At 37.3% G+C, this 22289-nt stretch overlaps 2 protein-coding genes across 23 annotated transcripts in view; both read left to right on the top strand.

The window, feature by feature from the left end:
- LOC101958063 (WASH complex subunit 2) overlaps window positions 1-713 on the top strand; it is a 56719-nt gene extending 56006 nt beyond the window's left edge. For all 3 annotated transcript variants that reach the window (XM_021735764.3, XM_013364665.4, XM_013364664.4), the window contains one exon: window positions 376-713. In XM_021735764.3, the coding sequence (XP_021591439.2) occupies window positions 376-515 (140 nt within the window). In that variant the 3' untranslated portion in view covers window positions 516-713. The remainder of the gene's footprint in view (window positions 1-375) is intronic.
- Window positions 714-3305: 2592 nt separating this feature from the next.
- Zfand4 (zinc finger AN1-type containing 4) overlaps window positions 3306-22289 on the top strand; it is an 89388-nt gene continuing 70404 nt past the window's right edge. For 3 of the 20 annotated variants that reach the window (XM_021735752.3, XM_021735754.3, XM_013364661.4), the window contains exons 1-2: window positions 3315-3549; window positions 14952-15252. In XM_021735752.3, coding sequence (XP_021591427.2) covers window positions 14991-15252 — 262 coding nt within the window. In that variant the 5' untranslated portion in view covers window positions 3315-3549; window positions 14952-14990. The other 17 variants (XM_078042346.1, XM_078042348.1, XM_021735757.3 and 14 more) reach the window with 13 other exon arrangements.

Here is a 22289-nt window from a genome sequence, read left to right as displayed (position 1 = left end):
GAAAGTGAACCCTGTATTGGATTCTTTTGCATATTCTTAGTCACCGTTTCCTTTTAAAACCCAAAGTGAAAGGAATGTAGAAATAAGTCCAGTGTCCCAGATGATAAGTTTCTAGTCTGGGTTAGAGATCCAGTCACTCTTTTTTTTTTTTCACGAATGTATACACACTTTTATAGCTAAGATATCTGTGCTCAAAACAACCTGCGATTATATTTGATTAATAACTAAACCAGAACTATAAGAGGCTTGACTTCTTTGTTTCTTGATACCCTTTACTATTACCAGAAATGGTTCTTTGGTGTTTTGTGTGAATGTGTCTTAAAATCACCCATTTTCTTGCTTGTTCAGCAAATCTTTTTCTTTCTTTTTTCAAAGATGATATATTCTCCTCCGGTGTCCAGGCTAAGACAACCAAACCAAAAAACCGATCTGCACAGGTGGCATCTGAACCAAGATCTGAACACAAGGGGTCTAACATATTTGATGATCCCCTGAATGCCTTTGGAGGCCAGTAAAGCATACAGGGTATCCATATCTCACCCTTTAGCTGTGTTCTTCAGTAAATGATGCTGTCTTAATGCTTATTATTTTAACCTGATTACACAAAGCAAACACTGAAACAGCTAGCTCACCATTTACCCAATGTACTTGATATTTTCTGCACTGATTTTAACCATGCTTAATACTGTAAAACAAATAAATGTTTCATGGAGGTTGGTGTGTTTTATTTAATTAGCCTTAGTAGGGTCATAATAAGATTAGGGCATGTTAGAAGAGAAATATATTTGTGGCTTTCATAATCTGTAGGGAATCTGGAGGTAGCAAATGCTTTACAGAGGACCTAAGTCCTTTGTTACATGGCAGGAAGTCCTAGCTTAGGAAAGGCCTTGGCAGAAGAAAGAGAAAGGAGAATGAGATATACTTCATGATTCTTAGCTTCAGAGGTTTCTACTGAATTCCAAAAATTCCTGTACAGGTCCTTTAAGGAAACATTTGGCAAACTATGGACACCAATCATCTGGTTTTGTGAAATTTTACTGAAAAACAGCCATATCTGTTTACATATTGTCTATGGCTACATTCAACCTCCCTACAATGCTAGCAACAGTGACTGGATGGTCCACAGAGCTTAAAATGTTTATTTGCCCCTTTATAGAAACAGTTTGCTGACTTTGCTTTTAGTCATCCATTTCCATCCTTGGAGCTTTGCATTTTCTTATGGAGTCAGCGGGATGAACCCAGGTAATATTAGCAGAGACACATACTTAAATGGAAATGTCAGCCTTCCGAGCAGCAGTGTCTTGCAGAATTCTGCATTGATGGATATGTTCGATGTCTCTATTGGCCAGTATGGTAGCCACTTGCCACATGAATGGCTTAACCTTCCCACCTACTAGCTATCTTTTCCAGTGCCGTGCCATATCTGGCATGATCTTGTAGGCTAGCCAGGCCTCACAGATCCTAAAGCCATTAGCAACTTCCTTGGACATCTTAAGATTGGACTGGGAAACTGGGCACAGTTGTGCATGATTATAATCCCAGCTACTTGGGGATGCTGAGGCAGGAGGATCACAAGTTCAAGGCCAGCTTTCACAACCTAGCAAGACCTTGGATTGGGAGTTCCTCATACCCACAGCCAAAGATTTTGTATGGCTCTCACAGGTCAGCAGTGTGCCCTGCTCTGAGAATTATTTGATGGCAGAAGAGGCCACTTAGCAATTGCCTTCTCCTATCCTTTTTATTAATTTCCTTTCTATTCTTTAGGTTATATATTCAGTTTCCTGCTCTGAGTCAAGCCCAGTGTGGAATGTGACTCAGCAAGATTTGTCACCAAATCCATTCATTATCAGGACTGATTTTAGGGATTCATGAAATCATAGATAGGAAAAAAAGAATTCCTATAGCAGGCACTTTTCATGCTATTTTATTTAGTCTCCATGTACTGCCGGATCAGTAATGTCCTAATTTCATGGATAAAGACTAAAATCTGGGAGAAATGTGGAATAGTGGCACAAGATTGGATTTTTAATTTTATCTGAGATTCACATTTGGCTCTTGCACTTAGAGCTGTTTAATTGTGTTACCTTCCTTAGCTTTATACCAACTTTTCAGGGTTATGATGAAGGAGACAATATGTAAAGACTCTTGTACTATGTGGCACTTGAAAAATAGCACATGAGGATCAGAATGACTTGATCAGATGGAGCTTCCAGTTGGAAACCAAGACTGAACTCATCTGCCTGACTCCAAAGCCTATCCTGTCAATTTTGTGAATTGGGGCTTAGGGTTGAGAAACACAATTCGTTACTTAAATTAAGTCTCTTATCACAGGCACTAGTACTTGGTTCTGTGTATGAAGATAATTTACCATCATGTCTGTCTGCAGTTTCATCCTACTCAGCATAAAGCAAGTGTAGAGCTTAAGGAACTAACCAATTGTAAGAAGAGGACAACAAATGAAGTCAAGGGCCTTACCATACATACCCTAGTGTATTATCGGTAGTTTGGTGGGTGGTAGAGATTGGTGGGTAGGGACTCAGTTTTAGAGAAGGAGACAATATGGAGACTGATTAGATGTTGGATTCATCCTAGGCTGGTTCCTGAGTCATAAACTGAGGATGAGTGAACCAGAGTGGGAGTAAGATTATTTGTCAGTTGAAGAATCCACCTAGTGAAGTAGGTGAGTGAGGCTGCTAGTTTTGTTAGGAACAGCCTATCCTATGCAGAGAATGAAGCAGTGTGGCTAATGTTGGGCTCGAAGGCTCACGTTGTCTTGAAGCCCGTTACTATTAACACCCCACTCAGCAGCTGGAAATGAAGAGGAAAAAAGGGTGGCTGGGATTTGGAACTCACACTGCCCACTTTACAGTCTGGTCTACAACCTTCCCAAGGTGGATGAGCTGTAAACGAACGAGAACTACAGAAAGATCTGCTTTCCCCCTTGTCTTCAGCCAGACACGGTAATGTCCCCATTTTTCAGATGAGGCAATTGAGGCCAGAAATGTTAGGGAGCAGTGAGGTGAAAGGAAGATTTGTTTAACGTCCAGGATGCACTAGGAGTGTCCCAGGCTCTGGAAAAGCCACCCACTGGACAGTGCATGTCCGGGACCCACCTATCGCCAGAGGGCCATGGGGGGGGGTCCCAGGGAAGGCGCTCCAAGACCCCGCTCCATGCAGGCTGCAAGCCCGCCTGTCGCTGCGGACGGTGTGGCTAGTGACCAGTTGCTGGCCTGAGCCCTAGTCAGGTGTTTACTGTTGTTAGTAATAAAGCTCAACATCCGGGTCTCTCCTAACCGACAAACGTCGGCGAACGCCAAACCCCAAGCGTCCGAGCAACTGCCGAGTCGGGCGGCAAGGCCTCACCCCCTTCCCCGCTGATTGGAGGGCGGCGTGAGCGCCGGCGAGCGATTGGCAGACGGTGTCACAAAGGGCGGGGCCGCGGTGGTCGCGGAGCGTTTGCCGGTCTGCGACTGCTGCGGCTACGCTAGCGGAGCCTAAAGTCTTCGTCGGCCTGCCTGCGAGCGAGCGAGCGAACGGAGCAGACAGCCGGTGAGGGCGAGCGAGTGAGCGTGCTGGATGGGGAGGGCGCCCTGGGCCGCGGGCCGCTGAGCTGGGGCGCGCCGCAGCCGCCCTTCGCGGGGCTGGAGCAGCGCGCCAGGCAGCCGGGCCGCGCCCCTTCCGCCCCCCTAGCTCTGCTGCCCGACTCCAGCCGCCGCCGCTTCCCCGGGACCGGCGCGGGGGGCCGCCTTTGCGCAGGACACAGTCTCGCGGGTGGGTCCCTCCGCTGGCTGAAGCGGGCCTCTCAGCTGACCTGCCCCAAGCGGGTGCTGTTCTCCCAGTCGTTGTTCCCACGGGGAGCGCGGCCACCGCCCTCCAGATTGAGGCCGGGGCATCTGGGTAGCACCGAGGAGCAAGGGCTGCGCAGGTGATTTGTGAGCGTGTAACGCGTATGTTTATTGAAAGCTTGCATAGGCGCAAACACTAAGTTATTTCCCAGGCCCATTGGCCAGTCGACTCCAGGCTGGTATTTAAGTTACAGATGTATGATAAGGTTGATATAATTTTGTAGCTTGCATTTAAAACGTTACGGATGTTTTTTCATATCAATAAATACAGATCTGGGTCTGTAATTAATGTCCACATCACATCATGGATACCTTTAAGTTGGGAGGAAAGTTTAAAAAGTAACTGCTTTTAGGTGATAAGCCAGTGCCATTATTGCCTGTGTATCTTTAACTTCCTTTTCATGTTTGGATGTTGTTTTCAGAACTTTTTCAGGAAAGATGACATGTTTTGGAGACTTTATTTAGAAATGGCGTCGATGTCATTGCTCTTAATAGCTAGGTATGTTTTTCTAATTATTTGTAAAAATTCTGGAAACACCTCTTTCTCTACTTGCCTCCTTTCTTTTCTATTTTTAAAGCTCTTCTTGCATCATTTACCACCTTTCAGTCTTCATTGCATCCCTCCTTTTCCAACATAATGTGGCCCCCAATATGCTTGGCCACACATGACTGTATGGAGAAGTCCTCTGTGGACTCAGATTTTAGTACTGGCTAGGTCTTTGGCCCACTAATCTTTTCATTTGCTCTTCTAGTCCAATCTGGTTTAACCAGGTTACATATTTTCACTGTGTTTCTTTTTCTTTTTCTTTATTTTTTTAAGTTTTTAAATTTTTTTATTATCTACACATGACATTACAATGATCTTGGCAATTCATACATTTGTATCATTGGGGTATAATTTCTCATTTTTCTAATTGTACAGACTGCAGAATCACACTGGTCATAGAGTCACCTATATACATACATCAATCATAATGTCTATTCTCTTCTGCTGCCCTTCCTATCCCCCCTACTCCTCCCCTCCTCTCCCATCATTTCTCTCTATCCAATTTTCACTGTTTTGAACTTTAGTATGACTATTTTCTAGAGGAAGCATTTTCAGTCTAGAGGAGCAAAGATAGAAGCTGGTATGTTCCAAGGATAGTTGAGGTTACTATCCTTAGTTCTTTTTGTATATTACAAATAATTCCATTGACTGGGTCTAAACTTACCATGAAAGTTCCAGTACTTTATTGCTATTTTTCTTCTCATCTACAGTTACTATGCATTTTCCTTCTGGATGAAGGACTTCCAGATTATTATTTTCAGGGTACTGCTGTGCAAAAGCACTGTGCTGAAAGAAATGCTCCTTATATATCCTGTGTATCTAAATTCCCTGGATAGGCACTGCTCACCCATCCCTGTCTTTCTGTAATGTTCCTTTCAGCATACCTGACTTTTGTTGCCAGAGCTGCTACTTTGTAGGCCGAGTGTTGTTGATCTTGAGTTAACAGACACTGATCATTCTGTAGTACACTCTAAGTATGTTTTTGTTTGTTTTGGTACTCAGAATTGAACCCAGGGGCACTTAATCACTGAGACACATCCCCAGCCCTTTTTGTATTTTATTTTGAGATAGGATTTTGCTAGATTGCTTAGGGCCTCACTGGGTTGCTGAGGCTGGCTTTGAAATTGTGATTCTCCTGCCTCAGCCTCCCAAGCCAACGGATTACAGTTGTGTGCCACCACACCCTGCTGATAAATATGTTTTTAAGAACCAAAATCTCATTTAAAGGGAAAGAAAATGGATTAAGGTTCTAGAGCGCCATATAAAGTCATTTTTCCTGTAGACATTTTCACTACCTTTTTCTTTTTTTTAATTGATGCATCATAGTTATACGTGATATTGGAGTTTGTTTTGACATAGTCATATACACATGGAATATAATTTCCTTCACTTCAGTCCTAGTCCCTAGTACTTTTCTCTTACTCTCCCTTTCTCCTGTTTCCTTCCTCTACTCTACTGGTCTTCTTCTATTTATGTTTTTTTTTGTTGTTGTTAACTAGTGTGTGTGTGTGTGTGTGTGTGTGTGTGTATTTATATACATATGTGTATATTTATATGTATATATATGAATACACACACACACACACACATATATATATATATATATATATATATATATATATATGTATGTACGTATGTATGTATGGCAGCAACACCTTTTCTTCCTGTGATGCCATTTCTTTAGGAGCATTAGCAATTTGTACAATGCAATGCAGGTTCCTTAGTAAACTAAATTAATTTCCTTTTAGTATTATGAAAGCTCACACTATAACAAAATACATATATGTGCATGTCTGTCATGAGTTGGGTATATTTTGTTGGATTTGGTCATCATTTCCATGGGAAACCATTGTCCCTTCTAACAAACTTTTGGAGCATAATCAATCTTCCTCTCTTTAGGACAAAATAATGCCTTATTATATCACAGTTTTTTTTTAAGCATCAATTGAGGAAGTTTTTTCTTATTCTTTAATTCAACAAACTTTCAGTGAGTACCAATATGTGAAAAACACTGCTAGACGATGGAAAAGTAAATCAAATGTCTTTCCTCCCTTAAATAGCTTATAGTTTAGAAGGGCAAGAAAGCCATGTAAACAATAAAATTGTTATGTGTAATACATGATACAGGTAGTGGGGCAAAGGAGAATAGAACTGGGCGTGGTGGCACTTGCCTGTATAATCCCAGTGACTCAGGAGCCTGAGGCAGGAGGATCGATAGTTTGAGGACAGCCTCAGCAAAAATGAAGGCTCTGAGCAGTTTAGTGAGACCCTATGTCAAAAAAACAAAGAAAAGGGTTGGGGATGTGGCACCTCAAGAGTTCAATCCCCAGTTCAAATAAATAACTAAATAAATAAAAGGAAAACAAGACTAGATATAAAAGATTTTGTGGGGGCTGAGGGTTGTGGCTTAGTGGTAGAGCGCTTGCCTAGCATGGGTGAGGTACTGGGTTCGATTCTCAACACCACATATAAATTAATAAATAAATAAAGGTCCATCAACAACTAAAAAAAAATTTAAAAAAGGTTTTGTGGGATAGGTTATGTTAGAGCTAAGTTTATTCATTTATTTTGGGTGGCATTATGAATTAAACCCAGTGCCTCCTTGAGATGTATGGTCCTTGAGATATATCCACAGCCCCTGGAGCTGATTAGGTCCTTATCAGGTAGTTGTGTGTATGTAGACAGTGAACAGAGCAGAACAGGAGCAAAGATAGAAGCTGGTATGTTCCAAAGATGGAGGTAGAAATGATTAGAGGATAAATTATCAAAGGGTTTTGGGTGAAATATACAGATAAATAAAAAAGGGTTAGAAGGTGAGATCTTAAGAGCCTTTCTAGAAAGTCTGAATGTTTTCCGATGCCTATCTAACCCTCCCTGGGTACTAGGGATTAAATTGAGGAGGACTTTACCATGGAGCTACATCTCCAGCCATTTTTATTATTTTTTTTTATTTTGAGACAGGGTCTGGTAACAGTGGCAAGATTGGCCTTGAACTTAAGATCCTCCTGCCTCAGTCTTCTGAGTAGTGGGGGATACAGATGCATGCCACCATATCCAGCCTGAATGTTATTCTATAGAGTGGATGCTATCGTGAAACCTTGAGCTAAGAACTAACAAGATTAGTTCCATGGTTTCAAAAGATAACTGTACTCCTCACCATATTTTATTAGGGAAACAAATTAAAACAAGACACCCCTACATGACTGCTTAGGATGACCAAAATCCAGAACACTGACAGTGTAATACAAAATGCTGGTGAGGATGTGAAGCAACAGGATTTCCCATTCATTTCTGTTCGGAATGCCAAAATGGTATAGACACTTTGGAATACTATTTAGTGTCTTCTTAAAAAAAACTAAGCATACTCTTATCATACAATCCAGCAGTTGAACTTCTTGGGATTTGCCCAAATGAGTTGAAAACTTACATCCTTATGAAAACATGAATACAATGCCTATAGTAGCTTTTGTTTATAATTGCCAAAATTTGGAAATATCTAAGATACCTATCAGTCAGTGAATGGATAAATAAATCCAGACAATAGAATATCATTTAATATTAAAAATAAATAAGCCATTAAGTCATGAAATGTTGTGGAAGAACCTTAAATGCATTTTACTAAGTGAAAGAAGTCAATCTGAAAAGGCTGAATATTGAATGATTTCAACTATATGATATTCTGGAAAAGATAAGCAGTGAATACATTTAAGAGATTAGGAGTTAGGGGAAAGGGGAGGGATCAATAGATAGAACATAGGATTTTGGGGGGCAGTGTAACTACTGTATATATGTCTATATACATTTGTCCAAACCTACAGTTTATAAATCATCAACAGTGAACCCTAATGTAAACATGGATTTTGGGTGATAATGATATGTAGGTTCATCAGTTATAATAAATGTACTGTGCTGGCACAGGATGTAGCTAAGAGAGGAGGAGGGTGGTTGAGCTCTTATGTACTTTTTGTTCAATTTTACTGTGAACCTAAATCTTCCCCCCAAAAATAAAGTATTTAAAAGGAGAAAAATTTGTGTCTTTAACTTAGGTTCATTTCCCTCATTGGTGAGATTTTTCTTCAGTGCATTCTAAAGTCAAGAATAAACATTGTAGAACTTTGACCTCTTCCCCTGCTTAAATACAGATAATAGAGAGTATATAGTAATTACTGAATAGTGTGATAAAATGACACCCTAATCCGATTTTCATAAACTTTATTTCCAAAAGTTTTTTTAAAACAATAATTGATGTATTTGAAGAATGAAACACATGAATCAAGGGTAATAGCTAGGTTTTGAAAAAGGCTCAGTTGAGAGCTAATAAACTCTTGAAATTAAGTCCTAATCAATGTGAATGAAGAGGGTAACAGTATACAGAAATATTAAGAAGTCATATTACCAAGAGCACTATACAGATTCAATGCAATTCCAATCAAAATCCCAATGGCATTCCCCTCAGAAATAGAAAAAGCAATTATGAAATTCATCTGGAAAAATAAGAGACCCAGAAAAGCTAAAGCAATTCTAAGCAGGAAGAGTGAAACAGGTGGTATCGCTATACCAGACCTTAAACTATACTACGGAGCAATAACAACAAAATTTGGTAGTGGCACCAAAACAGGCTGGTGGACCAATGGTACAGGATAGAGGACACAGAGACTAACCCACAAAACTACAACTACCTTATATTAGACAAAGGTGCTCAAAGCATGCACTGGAGAAAGGATAGCATCTTCAACAAATGGTGCTGGGAAAATCAGAAATCCATAGGCAACAAAATGAAATTAAACCTCTATCTCTCACCATGCACAAAAGTTAACTCAAAATGGATCAAGGATCTAGGAATTAAACCAGAGACTCTGCGTCTAATAGAAGAAAAAGTAGGCCCTAATCTCCATCATGTGGGGTTAGGCTCCAGTTTCCTTAATAAGACACCTATAGCACAAGAATTAAAACCAGAATCAATAAATGGGATGAATTGAAACTAAAAAGTTTTTTCTCAGCAAGAGAAATAATATGTGAGGTGAATAGGAAGCCTACATTCTGGGAACAAATTTTTACCCTTCACACATCAGATAGAGCTCTAATCTCTAGGGTATACAAAGAACTCAAAAAGCTGTATGCCAAAAAAGACAAAATAACCCAATCAACAAATGGGCCAAGGACCTGAACAGGCACTTCTCAGAAGAGGATGTACAATCAATTAACAAATATAAAAAAAATGCTCATCATCTCTAGCAATCAGAGAAATGCAAATTAAAACTACTCTAGGATACCATATCAATCCAGTAAGAATGGCAGCCATGATGAAGACAAACAACAAGTGCGGAAGAGGATGCAGTGGAAAAAGGTACACTCATACGCTGCTGGTGGGACTGCAAATTGGTGCAGCCAATTTGGAAAGCAGTATGGAAATTCCTTGGAAAGCTGGGAATGGAACCACCATTTGACCCAGCTATTCCCCTTCTCGGACTATACCCAGAGGACCTAAAAACAGCATACTACAGAGACACAGCCACATCAAGGTTTATAGCAGCTCAATTCACAATAGCTAGACTGTGGAGCCAACCTAGATGCCCTTCAATGGATAAATGGATAAAAAAAAATTGGCATATATATACAATGGAATATTACTCAGCACTAAAAATAATAAGATAATGGCATTTGCAGGGAAATTGGATGGCATTAGAGAAGATTATGCTAAGTGAAGTTAGCCAATCCCCAAAAAACAAATGCTGAATGTTTTCTCTGATATAAGGGGGGTGACTCAAAATGGGGAACAGAGGAAGAGCTTGGGAAGAAGATTACCTCTACATAGGGAAGAGGGGTGGGAGGGAAATGGAGGGAGAAATGGAATTGCATGGATGGTGGAAAGAGACCTTCACTGTTATATAAAATACATGTATATGAAGATGTGAGAAAAAAAATAGCGTTATCCTAGATTAAGTAGAGAGAAATGGAGGGAGGGGAGGGGGGAAGGGTTGAGGAGATAGGAAGGATAGTAGTATGAAACAGACATTATTATTACTGTGTGTATATATGTGACTGCATGACCAATGTGTTTCTGCAATCTGTATCCTCAGAAAAATGAGAAATTATATCCCATCTGATTCAAATGTATGATATGTCAAGATCACTGTACTGTCATATGTAACAAATTAAAAAAAAGAAGTCATACTGTCAAGATTGGTCACTTCCAGATATCACGGGGTTGGGGGAAAAATACAAAATAATTTCTAAATTTCCAGTTTGAGTGACTGATTGACTGGTGGTACTGTTTAACAAGGTGAGGACTGAAGAACAGACAGAAGGTTTGTAGGAAAGATAGATAGTTTGGGATATATTGGATTTCAGGTATCTGTAGTGTCCAGAATTCAGATGCTTGTGATGGTTTTTTTCTTAATTTTTTTAATATTTATTTTTTAGTTGTAGTTGGACACAATACCTTTATTTTATTTATTTATTTTTATATGGTGCTGAGGATTGAACCCAGGGCTTCCCACACTCTAGGTGAGCGCTCTACTGCTGAGCCACAACCCCAGCCCCCAGCTTATCATGCTTTTTGAGTGAAGATTATTATTATCCAAACCACAATCTTTAGATAATTTTAAATATATTTCTATTAAAATTATAATGACTTTGGTGATAGATAATATCCCTTGGTAGAAAAAATTAATGTATATATGACACATTTTTTTTTATTTTTACAGTTCTATATAATGTTTACCTTGGCTAGCTTACTGATATCCTTCTACTCTATAGTTTTACCCATTCTGAAATACATCTAGAAGTTTACTTGGGAACGTTTCCCAACTGATTCTATGAAGCAAATATTACCTTGATTATAAAATCAGAAAAATACAAAACTACAAATTATTATCTCATGATTATAGACACAGAAATCCATAGTAAGTTCTACCAAACCAAATCCAGCAACATGTATGAAGGATTATGTGTACAAATACAATTAAGTCTGGGAATTCAAGGTTGATTCAACCTACAAAAGTCAATGAAATATATCAGATTATTAGTATAAAGTAATAACTCATTATTAAAACCATGATTAAAAGGATATAGGGAAAAAAACATTTGACCCCTTCATGATTTGAAACAAAACCCCCAAATACTAAACAAGCAGGAATAGAAGGGAAACTCTTTAATCTGAGAAAGATTATCTATGAAAACATCACAACAAACATCATATCTAGTGGCAAAACTTAATGCTTTCCTTCTACACTCAGGAATACAAAGATGTCTAGTCAAACCATTTCTAGTCAACCTTACACTGTAGGTTCAAAGGACTTACTATAACTAAGAAAAGGAAATAAAGGGCATCTAGATTGGAAAAGAAGAAGTAACACTATATTTACATATAACATGATCTTGTGTGTACAGCTTATATATAGAAAACATGAACGAATCCACTACAAAAATATTAGAACTAAAACAATTAAGCACAGTTACAGTGTATAAGATTAGCATATTAAAAAGAATTTTATTACTGTACATTAGCAATGAACATCCTAAAAATAATTCCATTTATAATAGTATAATAATAATACTTATACATAAACTAAAAAGAATATACAGGTTATACTCTAAAAAACAAAATACTTAAAACAAATTAAAGAAAACATAAAATGAAAGATATTGCATGTTCCTGGATTGGAAGATGGTGTTGTTAATATGGCAGTACTCTCCAAGAATATTGATATACAGACTCAGTGTTATTCCTATCAAAATCTCACCTTATGTTTTTGTAAAATAGGTGTATTCATCCTAAAATTCATATGGAAATTCAGGGATTTTAGAATAAGTAGTCTGCAAAAAGAAGAACAGGTTGGAGGACTCACACTTCCTGATTTCAGAGCTTAAAGCTATACTGTATTACTGAAAAAAGTATAGATGTATTGACCAATGAAATAGAATTAAAAGTCTGAAATTAAACACATTCCTCAGTTGATTTTTCTACAAGGGATTAATGACAGTGGAAATAGGACAGCCATTCCAATTAATGATATTGAAACAACTGGTTAAACACATGCAAAAGGATAAAGTTGGACTCCTGCCTCACACCATATACAAAAATAAATTCAGAGTGACCACTAACTGTAAATTAAAAGGTATACATTTTTTAGGAAAGGATATATGAGTGAATCTGTTACCTTGGGCAAGGCTAAAGTTTTAAAAATATGACAACAAAAGAAAAAAATAGCCAAATTGGACTTGATCAAAATTGACAACTTCTGAATTTGTGATGATAACATCAAGAATGTAAAAGACAACTCGCAAAATGAGAGAAAATATTTACTAATCTTATATAGGGTAAGGGGCTTATATATAGGTTATTTAAACTTACATCTCAATGATAAAAAAAATTAAAGAATGGTCAAAGGATCCAAATAGACATTTCTCTGTAGAAGATATACCAATGGACAATAATCACATGAAAAAGTTTAAAATTATTAGTCATTAGAGAAATGCACATCACAACCACAACATACTTCTGCACATCCACAAGATTGCTTTAATCAAAAAGACCAGAAGTATTGACAAGAATGTGGAGAATTTGGCACCCTCATTCATTGTTGGTGGGACTGTAAAATGGTTCAGACCACTTTGGAAAACAGTTCTATAAATTGCAAAACATAGAGTTACTACAAAACTCAGCAAACTTACTCCTAGATACGCGCGCGCGCGCACACACACACACACACACACACATACACGAGAAAGGAAAATATATGTCTACACAAAAATTTGTAATTAATAATAGGCAAAGATTGGAAACAACCCAACTGTCCATCAACTAATGACTTTAACAATATGATGTGTATCCACATAAGGGAGTATTGTGTACCCTAGAACATAAATGGACTTTGAAAACATGCCAAGTAAACATGTCACAAAAGACTTTATATTGTATAATTCTGCTTATGTAAACTATCCAGAATGGGCTAATTATGGGGAGAAAAAAGTAGATTAGTGATTGAGAGGCAAAATGGGGAAATTTAGGAGATACGGCTATAGGTTATGAGGTTCCTTTTCAGGGTGATGAAAATGCTCTAAAAGTGATTGTGAGGAATTGGGGGTGTAGCTCAGTGGTAGACATGTGCAAGGCTCTGGTTTCAATCCCTAATCCCTACCCCCAACACATACACAAAAGTGGTTGTGATGACCGTTGCATAACTCTGAATATGCTAAAAAATCAATGAATTTTACATTTTAATTGAAACATTTTATAATCTATAAATTATATATCAATAAAGCCATTTTACAAAAAAGTTTTCCCTACCCATCCAGGAAGGATGTGTATTATTCTTACAGTTTAAGTTTGAGGGCCTCCCCTTTTCCCAAGAGTTTATTGATTAACATCATTTTATCAACTTGATTATTCCTATGTTCCTAATTCCACACTTGTAATTTTTTGGAGGGCGTTATTAAATCCAGGTGCAATGAGATACATCCTCAGTCCTAAGTTGCTAAGGTTCTTATTAAGTTGCTGAGACTGACCTCAAATTTCAGATCCTCCTTCAACGTCCAAATTGCTGTATTACAGGCCTGTGCCATTGTGCCTGGCCCATACTTGTGATTTCTCTTATTACTTCTGCTTGGTGTCTTTATCTCTTCTACTTATTAGCCTTTGTATGTTTTAAGTAAAGATTATCTAGGGGAACTGGGGTTGTGGCTCAGAGGAAGAATGCTCACCTAGCATGCGTGAGGCACTGGGTTCGATTCCCAGGACTGCATAAAAGTAAATAAGTGAAATAAAAGTATTGTGTCCACCTACAACTAAAAAATAAATGTTAAAAAAGATTATCTAATATCTCTTACCAATACTAACCACCTTTTAATATTATAATAATAGCTAGTCCCTGGAAATCCAAATGCTCATTGGTTATTTAGTGGGTCCTGTTTTTAAACAACCTATTAAAATTCTTGTGGTTCCTTTTATCTGGTTTGATTCAAATATGCAATGGCTGCAAAATTATTCTTGATAGATTTTGATGACATAATTTACATATTTTTTGGAAAATGATATGCATATATTTTTCAAAGTCTTATAAAGTTATGTTGACACTTTGAGTTTAAATATTAATATTAAAATGATTGTTTGCCATATACAATATGTTAGGAATTGTTTCAAGCTTTAGTACATTAGAGTATCAAAAGCATACCTATTCTGCCTGACATGGTGGCATAAGACTATAATCCTAGCAACTCTGGAGACTAAGTCAGGAGGATCACAAGTTTTTAAGTCCAGCCTAGGCAAGTTAGTGAGGTTCTGCCTCAAAATAAAAAAATAAAAAAGAAGTAAGGATATTATCAGTGCCCCAGGGTTCAATCCATAGTGAGACAGACATATAAATGTGCACAGACATATACACACACACAGACAAAAAAATCTATATCTACATGTGCCTATTCTTAATAATGTTATAGTTTATTTTGAAGAGTGGTTTCAGAGGCAAGTGTGAAAAATTCAGGATTAGTCATAAAATTATTAAGAAAATTTTTAGGGAAGAATGAAACTTGTTTAAAAAATTATTCTTTCTTTTTAGGTACAAAACTCAAAACATGAACAACAGTACATATTACCAATGTTCAAAGTTGATTTGGCTAGAACTGCAATACAGTTGGCTACGACTTATTCCAGAGGAATTAGAAAAGTCAAAGTGATGGACAACAGAAAAGAGCCTCCATTCTTCAATGAAGATAACGTGGGACCATATTACTATAAACTTTCTTTCTGTGATACCATGGAACTCTTCATTGAAACATTGACTGGAACTTGTTTTGAGCTGAGAGTTTCACCCTTTGAAGCTGTTATTTCTGTGAAAGCAAAAATTCAAAGATTGGAAGGTACTAGTCTTTCTATATTTTTAGGATATAAGGATTAAATTTGCTTATCAGAAAAGTATAAATAGTTTTAAAGTTTTTTTAATGGAGAAAATTTTAAGCATATGTTAGAATTGATAATGAATCCCAGTGTGCTCCTCACTTTTCTTCAATTTCCAATTCATGAACATATCTCCTTTCCATTCCTGTTTTCTTTCCATCTTGTTCCTTTCCACCAAATTCCTTTGAAACAGATCTCTAGCATTGTGTTAATGGTGCAAAATCATATTTGAAAATAATTTTTAGCAGGTTAAAATGACATGCAAATTTTGTCATAACCATATTATTTAATTTTAATGGGAAATAATAATTGTGTTTCCTTTTAGTGACTTGCTTATTACTTACCTTTTTTGCAGGGGTGGGGGTGCTACTGGGGATTGAACTCAGGGGCATTTGGTCACTGAACCACATCCCCAGACCTATTTTGTATTTTTACTTAGAAACAGGGTCTCACTAAGTTGCTTAGTACCTTACTTTTGCTGAGGCTGGCTTGGAACTTGTGATCCTCCTGCCTCAGCCTTCTGAGCTACTGGGATTACAGGCATGCGCCATTGCCCAGCTTACTCACGATTTTATACTGCTTTGTTAAATCCTTCTACCCTCTAATATGGAGATTTTCTGAGAAAAGCTTTAAGCTTTCGATTACATATAGTTTGAAGTTCCTTTAGTATAGCAGGGATATTGGATAAGGTATATCTCTTTTTTGTGATTTATCTATGAAAAGTGCCACAAATTATTTTGTGTTAAAATTAGTTTTCTTATTTGTACTTTGCATATTCTGAAATAAGTTATAACAAAATTTATAGTTGTTAAAATCTAGATTTGATTGGGAATTAAATTGTTCCATATAACACTAAGTGGATCTTTGTCAGTGGAGCTAGTTGGATCTTGCTTATAATACAAAGATCATAATTAGGGTCTCCCTTTGACCAGTTGAAATTCAGAGTTATAGAAGGATCAGAAAGAAAGAAAATTTTCATTTTTGTGGAATCAAGGATCCTGGTTTCTGAACTTCTGAGTATTTGCTACTACTCTAGCTCTGAGGGAGTTCTTTGTAGTAGTGATTGAGTCTAGTAACCATATCTGTGCATCTAGTAGTGGCGCGTGCAGATTTTGTTCTACCAAATGATTTGGCGAGATCCAGAGTCAGAATAGTTTATTTAGACTTTGTTTGGCTTCATTCATGTGTGTGTGTGTGTGTGTGTGTGTGTGTATGCATATATATATATATAAGCAAATATATATGCGTATATACGTATATATATATATATATATATATGCATACACACAGTGATATCTTTTTCAATGCAGGAATATAAAAACCCTTCTGTATTCCAAATATCCTTAATTTTTTTTAACCTTATTCACACATTTTAAGTGTGGCAAAGCACTTTAGAGGGCATCCTGTTTCAGTCTTTTAGTGTTGGAAGAGTGTACTTGGGTTTAGAGATGTTTAGGAATTCATTTAAGAGAAGAATTTAATTATTGTCAGAATCAGAACAAATAATATAGATGTTTTGTCTTCTGTAGGAGATATTGCTGGGGTAAAAGCAGTGGCTTTATAGCTATTAGACAATTGAATCCTATTTTAAACATTATAAAACAAATGCAGTGATTGGAAAATTAAGGTAATATGTAAAATATCTACTGTCTTAGTCTCCTGGGGCTGACATAACAAAACACTATAGATTGGGTGACTTAAAACAGCAGAAGTTTATTTTCTATGTCTAGGTATCAGCATGCTTGGGTTCTATTGAGGGCCGTTATCTTAATCTATTTTCTGTTGCTAATAACAGCACCACAGGTTGGTTAAGTTATAAAGAAAAGATGGCTTATTTTGGCTCACAGGTCTGGCCAAAGATTGAGAGGCACATAGCAAGAGGCAGGGAGCATCTAAGTTTGTGTCTGGTCTCTTTCCTCTTCTTATAAAACCACTAGTATTCAATCATGATGATTTTATCTAATCCTAATCATCCCAGAGGTCCCACCTCTATACACCAGTCAGTTTGAATTTCTGCCCTCTTAATCTCTTAGATAGGAATTAAATTTTTGTTTCACAGGGGACAGACCATATTCAAATCATAACAGCCTCTTCCTATCTTGCAGACTTCTCATGCATTATTACTGTGACTTCATGTGATGTGCACGTATGCATGCACACATCACACACACACACACACACACACACACACACACACAGACACATGCATACAGAGAATAAACAAGTTCTTTGGTATCTCTTGTAAGGACACTAAGCCATCAGGAGGTAACCATCATCATTACCCTGTATAATCCTGATTAATTCCCAAAGGCATTATCTCCAAGTAGCATCATCACAGTAAGGGCCAGGGCTTCAGTGTATTATTGGCAGGCAGCAGAATTCAGTGTATAGCACCTGCCACTAGTGAAGTAGAGGTAGATCTTAAATCCCTCCTCCTATGCCCATTTCCCATTCTCAGCCCCCTTATCCCTTTCTTTCCTGCTCTTGTCCAGAATTTCTCATAGCATCTTTTAACCCAGAGGTACTGACAGTTATTTTGTTCTTCAGGAAGCTTCAAGAAGGTAGCCTTTGTGATAAATAAATTCTAATCCTTTCCTGGGTGAGCTTTATACTTTCTCTCTGAAAGTCATTTGGGGACAATGTGGTAAGATTCTTCAGATTGTAGAGATAAAATAGAGAGGACAAAGGTGACACTAGTCAGATTAATCCTGCAGGGAAAACAGATCTTTTCCTTTTGGACAGTCTCTGGTGAATTCAGAACTAGAGCCTAGAGAAAGACAGGAAGGAGGATGGAAGGAATTTGTGGAGAAAAGGTTGCAAGAGAGCACTGGATTAGCAATAATTAAACTGTAGCAAAGTAGGGTTGGTTCTTACAAGGGGATTTTAGCTGGGCCTTGAAGGAACAGAAGTGCCTGGTTTCACATTACTAGCCGAATTACTTAACTTCTCTATATCTTAGTTATTCCAATTTAAAATGAGAATAATAATGGTACTAATCTCAAAGGATGTTCTCAAGTTTACATGAGTTAATAAATGCTAAGTGTTTAGCAGAGTGCCTGTGGTCTTTATCAAAGGAAAAATAGTTAGTCTGAAAATGTGTACCCAAGAATGTATGCACTATACACTTGGAAAAAGACTTAGCTTAGCTCTTTGACTTTCCATAGAAGGGAAATTCTTTGGAGATTATCGTTTCTTAGGACAGCGGTCTGTAAAAGAGAGTCTATCACTTCCAGATGATGTGGAAATAATGCAGTGGAGTTGGGAAATAAAAATGTGTCAAGAAATGTAAAGGATTATTTGTTGCAGTGGATTACATGGATTTGCCATCTAATCTTGCCATTACTGCTCCCTGCTAGAGATTTATCTTCTGTGCATAGAATAGGATGGTTTTCCTGGCCCTTTTTGAGTAGATGGGACTATAAGTATTAGTTTTGGCCAATCAGCTATGAATAGAGAATCATTTCTACACATTATTGCTCCATCAATCTGGATCTCTGAGTGACTATAGTGAGCTATGACTATGGTTCCCTTACTGACATGTAGTGAATTTGTAACAATGAATGAGAAATATTTTAAACCACTTTTACTATTTTTTTTTGAAGAGTTGCCACTTCAACATAACCTACTTTATTCTGACCTTATGTCGTATAGGGACCTAATTTTTTCCCTACATAGATAATTGGTTGTCTGAATATACCACTTATTGAATATTTTCTCATTAAAATAATATCGTGCCCATCATGTATCATACATATATATGTATATAATATGTGTTTGTGCACGTGTGTGTGTGAGTGAAAAATGATAATCTGATCTGTTTATTTGTCTCTCCCTACCTCAATATTACACTGGCTTATTTACTATAAGTCCTTTTTTATTATTACTTTTAATTGACAAACATTGCATATATTTATAGTGTACAACATGATGTTGACATATGCATGCATTGTGAAATGTTCACAATCAAGCCAATAACTTATGCATAATGAACTCGCTGAGTTCATTATCTTTTTGGCATTATGACAAAATACCTGAGAAAAATGGAGGATTTTATTTTTTCTCAGTTTTAAGGGTTAACTGTAAGTTTTCACAACATATTGTTAAATATGTTATTCAAAATTGTCTTATCTATTCATGTTACTAACCCTGAATTATTTTGTAGAACTTTGCCTGTAAAATTGTCTGAACCTGATAAGCTCTGGATATTGGGAAAGACAAAGAACATTTATTTTAGAGAGTTGTTGTTTTAATTTTCTCAGCACTGATTCTAATAATTCTTAGAAATCCTTATAAATAACTGAGTAATATGGCTTCTTCATATCATTTTATTACAGTTTACTTCTGTCTCTCAGCTACTGTTTCAGGGATCATCTTTAGCCCAGCCTAATTTACTGCATATGATTATGTTATAGGATCTAAAAATGATCATACATTATAACAACAAACCTAACAGTTGCCCAAGGCCATACATATTTTTAATCCTCCCAGTCAATTATAAACATATGCTTTTCTGGAAAATTGTCTATTTGCCTATATTTTCTAATTTATCACATGAATTTTTAAAGTAGTCTCTTATGTTTTCAAATTTCTGCCGTGTCTATTATTATGCTGTTTTTCATTCTATATTTATGCCTTCTCTCTTTTTGACAGTCTTGCCAGGAGTTTTTCTGTTTTATTGGTTTTTTCAAAGACAGTTTTCATCTCTATTGTATTTTTAATTGTATTAATGTCTGCATTTGGCCTGCCTTTGACTTCTAATTGTGCATATTCTATACTTTTTTTTCTTTTTTGGGGGAAGGGGCAGGTACTCAGGATTGAACTGGGGCACTCAACCACTGAGCCACATCCCCAGCCCTCTTTATATTTTATTTAGAGGCAGAATCTCACTGAGTTGCTTAGCTCCTCACTTTTGCTGAGGTTGTCTTTGAACTCGTTATCCTCCTACCTGAGCCTCCTGAAGCCACTGGGATTACAGGCATTTGCCACTGTGCTCAGCTCTGTACCTTTTCTTAGTATTAATTCATTAATTTTTTTTCCTGCTTACTACTTCTTTCCCTGTTTCTTAGGAGGAAACTTAGGTTATTGCTATTAGATCTTCTCTTTCTAACACATATTTTAATGCTATAATTTTTTTCTAGGCATTCCACAAATTTTAGTAAGTTGTATTTTCATTTAGTTAAAATATTTTAATTTTCTCTTGAAACATTTTTCTTGACCCATGTGTTATTTTAAAATGTATTATTTCAATTCTAGACATTTTGTTTTTTTCAGCTATTCTGGGGTACTGATTTCTGGTTTAACTCTAACGTGATATGAGACAATTCTATTCTTTGAATTTGTTAATGTGTGTTTTGTGGCCTTGGATTGTGTTTAATTTTTGCTATAGTTGAAAGTGCCAGAGACTTCAGATTCCTGTAGTTTTATGTTTTGTCTCCTCTGTTGTGTTTGGGTTTCCTTAAGAACTCTTCCTCAGAGTCTTGGTGTTGACAGACCTTTCCATTGTAATCTACTGTTAGTTTTTTGTGCCTTGTTAGTTTGGTGGGAGGGGAAATATTCTATAATTTTATTATTAAATAATAAAATAAAATAATCAGTCTTTTAGTGAGTCTATGTCCCTGGGTGTTGCGATGGGCAAAGGTGCGACTTATGCACTCAAAGGGGAGAGATAAAGAATGTCCATGTTCTTCTGCCCTTTTCAATGCTTTATTCACTCAAATCACTCAATACAATTTCACTCTATAGGTTCTTAATCAAGAGAATGACAATCCTTAATGCTAAGCATTGCAAGAGACATAATCAATTCACAGCAAACAATTCTAGATTAATTCTAAGCACGCAAATACACTTAATCATGACAGGCTCATGACAAGACATTCCCTCTGCATGCTAAGCTCAAGTGTCAGATCAGAAGTCTCAAGCCTTAGGCTCTAAGTCCAGCAGAAGCACACTCATTCAGACCATGGTGATCAGATCAGGAATCAAGACAGGCTTCTCTTGGGGTGGAGCTGATGACTGGCTGAGGAGGCAGTCATAGGGAGAAGTCTTTTTATCACTAGAGTCAAGAAGCTGCTGTAGAGTTTGAGAGTGGTGAGAACAATGCAGAGGATCAGGCAGATGAGGAGAGTTGGGATGTCAATCTAGGTCCTCATCAGGCTCTCAGGCTTGCGTGCATCAGCGTCGGCTGGCTGAATGTTCACTTGCTCCATCACTTACACTAAATTTTGGGGCTTCTGACCACCCTTTCAATCCCTATCAGCTGCTACTGGATTTCTCAGTGATATCATTGGTCCTCAGATTAAAGCATCTGATCTGGTGGTCCCCACCCTGATTTTCTTGCTTCTTCCTCTTATGAGGGCAAGAGCAGCATGCCAGAGACTTCACTCTGGGTTTGTCAGGTTAAGGAGAAGTCACTTGTTATGCCTGAGGGCCATACTGGAGGGCTTGTAGGTGTGCCTGGTGAGACTGCAGGTTTCAAACTGGAGTTTTAAAATGGAGTTACTTAGGCTAAGGCTTAAGGCCATCCTTACTCTAGGTTACAGTATTCAAAATATATATTAGCATCTCTCTTCACTAACTAATCCCATAGGAAGGCTTGAAGGGTCTGGTCTCCAGTAAAGGTAATAGGCTTTTGTTATGGATAGTGTTTTGGTTCTTTTATAGTATTTATTTTCCCCCTGCCTATGTCTAAGCTACAAGGGAATCTTTCTTGATTCTTCACAATGAGAACCTAGTGGAGTTCTGTAGAGATAAAACTCATGAAAATATGGAGGTTTCCCTAAGATTGTGGTCCTCAGGAATTTCTGTCTCCTGCTAGTGCATACTCATTATCTACCAGTCAGAATTACCATTTAAGTGTTCCTTCTAGTTTGTGACTTCAGAGACTTCTACTTTAGGTAAGTAGCATTTGGCTGTGACACTATATATATCGCTACAGATTTTAAGGTAGTAGTTTGCCTTATTTCTGTGATGGCTCCAAGAAAACTTTTTGGTGTCAGTTCAT

The sequence above is a fragment of the Ictidomys tridecemlineatus genome, chromosome 1 (assembly GCF_052094955.1).
Source record: "Ictidomys tridecemlineatus isolate mIctTri1 chromosome 1, mIctTri1.hap1, whole genome shotgun sequence".
Classification (NCBI taxonomy): Eukaryota; Metazoa; Chordata; class Mammalia; order Rodentia; family Sciuridae; genus Ictidomys; species Ictidomys tridecemlineatus.
Note: the sequence above shows the minus strand (reverse complement) of the source record. Positions and strands in the feature narration are given on the sequence as shown.